At 29.6% G+C, this 4,820-nt stretch overlaps 1 protein-coding gene across 1 annotated transcript; it reads left to right on the top strand.

Moving 5' to 3' along the window:
- Positions 1–2,302: 2,302 nt before the first annotated feature.
- Positions 2,303–3,685, top strand: LOC122584469. The gene has a single exon (XM_043756627.1). It carries the CDS (start codon positions 2,303–2,305, stop codon positions 3,683–3,685), a length of 1,383 nt encoding a protein of 460 aa, XP_043612562.1.
- The last annotated feature ends 1,135 nt before the right edge of the window (positions 3,686–4,820 follow it).

Below are 4,820 nucleotides of genomic sequence, written 5' to 3' on the forward strand. Positions count from 1 at the left end.
TAATAATAATAATAATAATAATAATAATAATAGTAACAACATTATTATTATTATTATTATTATTATTATTATTATTATTATTATTATTATTATTATTATATTATTATTATTATTATTATTATTATCTATCATATACCTCGCGTTTAGTCTATATTTAATTCTAAAATATCTAAATTTAATTTCATTAATAAGACATGCCTTCATAAGTTTACAAAATTAAATTGTTACATTAAAACTATTAATATATGGTTACCTTATTATTATTCTTTCTATATAACTAAAAGATATTTTTTTTATGTTCAATTGACATATTAGTTGATTGTCACATTGGATTTCTACTTAGTTGTTAGTTAATCATGAAATTTTGTTATTTATTCAAATTTCATGTTATTATTGTTATTGATATTATAATTATATTATATTAATATTCAGATAGTGATTTAGTCAAATTAGTCAATAAGTCAACATTTTAATCACGAAAGTAATACATTGGTCTTTCTAGATCCCTCTAAGTTGTCAAATACAAATTAAAATTAAGAAATTTTGAGAGAAAATTCCGAAAATCTCCAATCGGTTTGGGTTACGGGTGAAAACTTTATAATTTAAGTCAACCCGAATAAGATGTTTATTTGTTTTATATATACTAAAATAACACGTAAAGTATATATTATTTGAATATTAAATTTTATCTATAGAAATTTAAAACGTATAAGGTTAAATAATAATGAATGTTTAAAAATACATTAATATATGAAATGAAAAAAACATGAATTTTTATATTATAAATAAGGGGTTTGCTAAATACAGCTCTTAGGGCTATGTTTAAGGTGCATGAATTATTTGTACATTTATCATGAAAATCAGGGAGTGAGCTTTTAATATAGAATGTACAAGTTGTTCTATGCACGTTAAATACAGCCTCTAGGGCTAATATAAATAGTATACTTTATTTTAATATGGTTTGTAAGTTATCTGTTTTGTCTAACTAATTCTATGTTAATCCTACCCTAATCATCAATAAATCAAAAACAAATATGTATTCTTTATCTTTATTTTTACCTTAAGATATCATATTTACTTTTTTTTTCTCTATATTTAAAAAAAATTTCTTATTTAATCGAACTTTCAACTTTCTTTGATAAAAGTTATTTAGTCGTATACCAAATCTGTAATTTTCTTTGAACCAGATATTACTTTAATAACTTTGTTTATCTTTGTGTTTTTTATGTTTGTTCTATATATAGTTAGTTTGTGACATTTAAACATTTGTAGTCTTTTGTTTCTATATAGAGTTTGACCCGTTTTTATTACAAATATGGAGCTGCTTTAATCCCTTTTTATTACAAAAATCAAATTTTAATCCCATACATTGTATGAGTTTAATCTAATACATAATGCCAAATTTAGATCCGTGTCAAATACACGTATTATATTATAACATGTGCTAATTTAATTAAATTAGAGAAATTGAGAGTTGTGATTTGTGAATTCAGGTTATGTCAATTGTCTTTTAGTCTAATAAAAATTAATTAAGAATTAAAGATAACTTAATTTGATAAAATTGAACAATATAATTGGTCAATAAATTATTAGATCAATAGTTTTTATAAATATTTCATTTAAAAAATAATAAATTAATTATATAAAATCATTTAGATTTAAAATTTCAATAGTTTGTGTATGATATAAAACTTCATTTAATGGACAATATGAAATGAAAAAATATACTAAAAGAAAAGTATTATGTAATATGTATATGTATGTATAGATTATTATCAACGAAAGTTATCTTAGACTTTTAGTGCAACATGGATAGTAGATTTAAAATTTCAATAGTTTGTGTATGATATAAAACTTCGTTTAATGGACAATATGAAAAAATAAACTAAAAGAAAAGTATTATGTAATATGTATATGTATAGATTATTATCAACGAAAGTTATCTTAGAGCATTCACAACGGATTCGTCCCTGTTCGTTCTCCGCTCGTTCTTGACCGAGGGACGAGCATACACGGTTAGGTGTGGCTCATCCCGGTGCTCGTTCTCGACTGTTCGTCCCCCCAGAAACGAGAGGAGCGTTCGTTATTTGTTTGTTTTTTTTAGCCAACGTCTAGTTTTTCAGATTTTTCAAAAATGTTACACTATCAGTCCCTAAAACGGCCATTTCCGAATTTTATACCCATTTTCACTTTTGGTCCCTCTTTATCACTTATATATAGAAATCTTTACATCTATAGTTTTTATACACAAAAAACACACTTTTATAAACATAAAACACAATTTCATATATCTAAAATCATCATGTTTTTATCACTTCCGTCAAGTGCTAACACATACACACGACATGAGTTATTTGGGAACGACTCCGACGATGAAGAACTTATTACTATAATGGGTGATTTTATCGTTTTGCTCGAAAACGGGGACTCTTCAACCCCTCTCACTCGTGTTTATATCCCAAGAGATCGACTTGGTGCAGGGAATCATTTGATGAATGATTACTTTGTCGAAAATTCAAAGTACCCGCCACACTTCTTTAGGCGGCGTTTTCACATGCGAAAAGAGCTATTCATGCGTATAGTTAACGATATCGCTTCTTTCTCCCCAGCTGGCGACGAGCCTGTGCCTCCTCATTTTGTTGAGTTTCGAAACCAGCGTGTAGATGCACGGGGTAACTTTGGTTTTTCTACAATTCAAAAGTGTACATTTGCGATACGTCAGCTAGCGTATGGCAACATGGCCGATTCACTTGATGAGTATCTACAAATTGGTGAACAAACTTCCAGAGACGCGCTTGATGCTTTTTGTAAGTGTGTGTTTGACCTTTACAGGGAAGAGTACTTACGAAGACCAACAACAGATGATATACAACATATCTACCAGAAACACGCAGAACTCCATGGTTTTCCAGGGATGCTTGGGAGCATCGACTGTATGCATTGGCCCTGGAAAAGGTGTCCAAAAGCATGGCAAGGTCAGTTCACTCGAGGTGATAAAGAGGTACCAACCATCATGCTTGAAGCGGTAGCATCGTACGATTTATGGATTTGGCATGCATTTTTTGGAATGGCAGGTTCGAACAATGACATAAACGTACTCAATCAATCACATTTGTTTAGGGAAATCGTTGAGGATACGGCTCCGGATACTTCATTTACAGTTAACAGAACCGAGTATAAGAAGAGGTACTATCTAGCCGACGGTATTTATCCTGAGTGGGCGACATTTGTCAAGGCTTTTTCATGCCCACAAGACCTGAAGAAGAAAAAATTCAAGAAGTATCAAGAAAGTGCGCGAAAAGATGTGGAACGAGCATTTGGAGTTCTCCAAGGTCGTTGGGCAATCCTTACACACCCCTCAAGGTCGTTCAGTGTCAACAAGATTCGTCGAACCATGTATGCTTGTGTCATATTGCATAACATGATCGTTGAGGATTCAGGTCATGCAATAACCTCATATGATCTAGAAATCCTAGCTGAGCCCCCTGTGTACCTGTTCGTACCTTCCGAGAGAGGATGGCGGTCCACACACGGACCAATAAGGAGCTTCGAGACTGAGGGGTTTATCACGGTCTTCGTCATGATCTTGTCGAGCATATTTGGCGTCTTCCATGATCCGTTGTTTGTCTTAATAATAATAAATTATGAAACTATGTTGTTGTTATTTAATGAAATTATGAACTAGTATTGTATTGTATGGTTTTTTATTTAATGAAAATTTTAAGTGTGTTTTTATTAAATTATTGAAGTTGTATAAGTTAGAGGGTTAAAAGTGTATAATTAAATAGATGGTAGAATATTGGGTTGAAAATGTAAAGTTATATAAATGGTGGGTCCTAGACTAGTCCTTGGATTGTGGGTGTTTTGGGAGATTAGTCCTTGGTTAGTCCTTGGGCTAATGTGGTGCTGACAGAGACTAGTCCTTGGAGAATGAGTGCCTACAACTGTGAATGCTCTTAGACTTTTAGTGCAATATGGATAGTTTTTAGGATAAGGTTTCTTATTTAAATCTTGAATAATTTACTTTTAAATAACATATATACGTATTTAATTAGTTGCATAGTTTTATTAATCTAGAACTTTTTATCGGCATTTAATTTAGTTTAAAATAACATAACTTAATTTCATAAATTGAATTAAGTTACATGTTAGATGTGATAATTTAAAGAAATTAATGGTTGATCAATTTTGATCAGTTGTCTTTTAGTATATATTAAAATTAAGATAAGATAAAATAAGATTAAGATAAAGATAATTAAACTATTCATATTTTTTATATAAGACAATTTTTTCTTAACCAACCATTTAGGCATGCATTTTTTATGTACTCACATGTTTTGTTTTTAACTAATGATGTTTTTATACTACAATGGTGTTTGAAATACTACGGTGCTTAGTATGTTAAAACTATTCAAATATTTGATGATTTATGTGTTTTTACCCAATTACTCTTTGATTGTAGGTGTAAAACGATAAGTAAAAGTAAACAATTGAGTTTTTGAATCAATCCCAAATCAAAATTATCTCTCTTATTAACTATTCTTATTAATGTTTAATAATCATGATAAATGTTAAAGTTGATTATGTAAATGGTTTGATATAGGTTATTGGATCTCTTTTACGTGGTTTACTACCTATGCATTTGATATCTTTTGAGCTTCTATTAGTTTTAATCAATGAGTGATTAAAGTATCATTTAGAGAATTTGTAATGGCAGGTGAACATATTTCCATGCTCCTTTGTGTACATCTTTAATCCATTAATAATCAATATTGACCCAAGTTTATCTCTCTTCTTAATGATGTCTTATCTCTACTTCA

The sequence above is a fragment of the Erigeron canadensis genome, unplaced genomic scaffold (assembly GCF_010389155.1).
Source record: "Erigeron canadensis isolate Cc75 unplaced genomic scaffold, C_canadensis_v1 Conyza_canadensis_unscaffolded:309, whole genome shotgun sequence".
In the NCBI taxonomy this organism is placed as follows: domain Eukaryota; kingdom Viridiplantae; phylum Streptophyta; class Magnoliopsida; order Asterales; family Asteraceae; genus Erigeron; species Erigeron canadensis.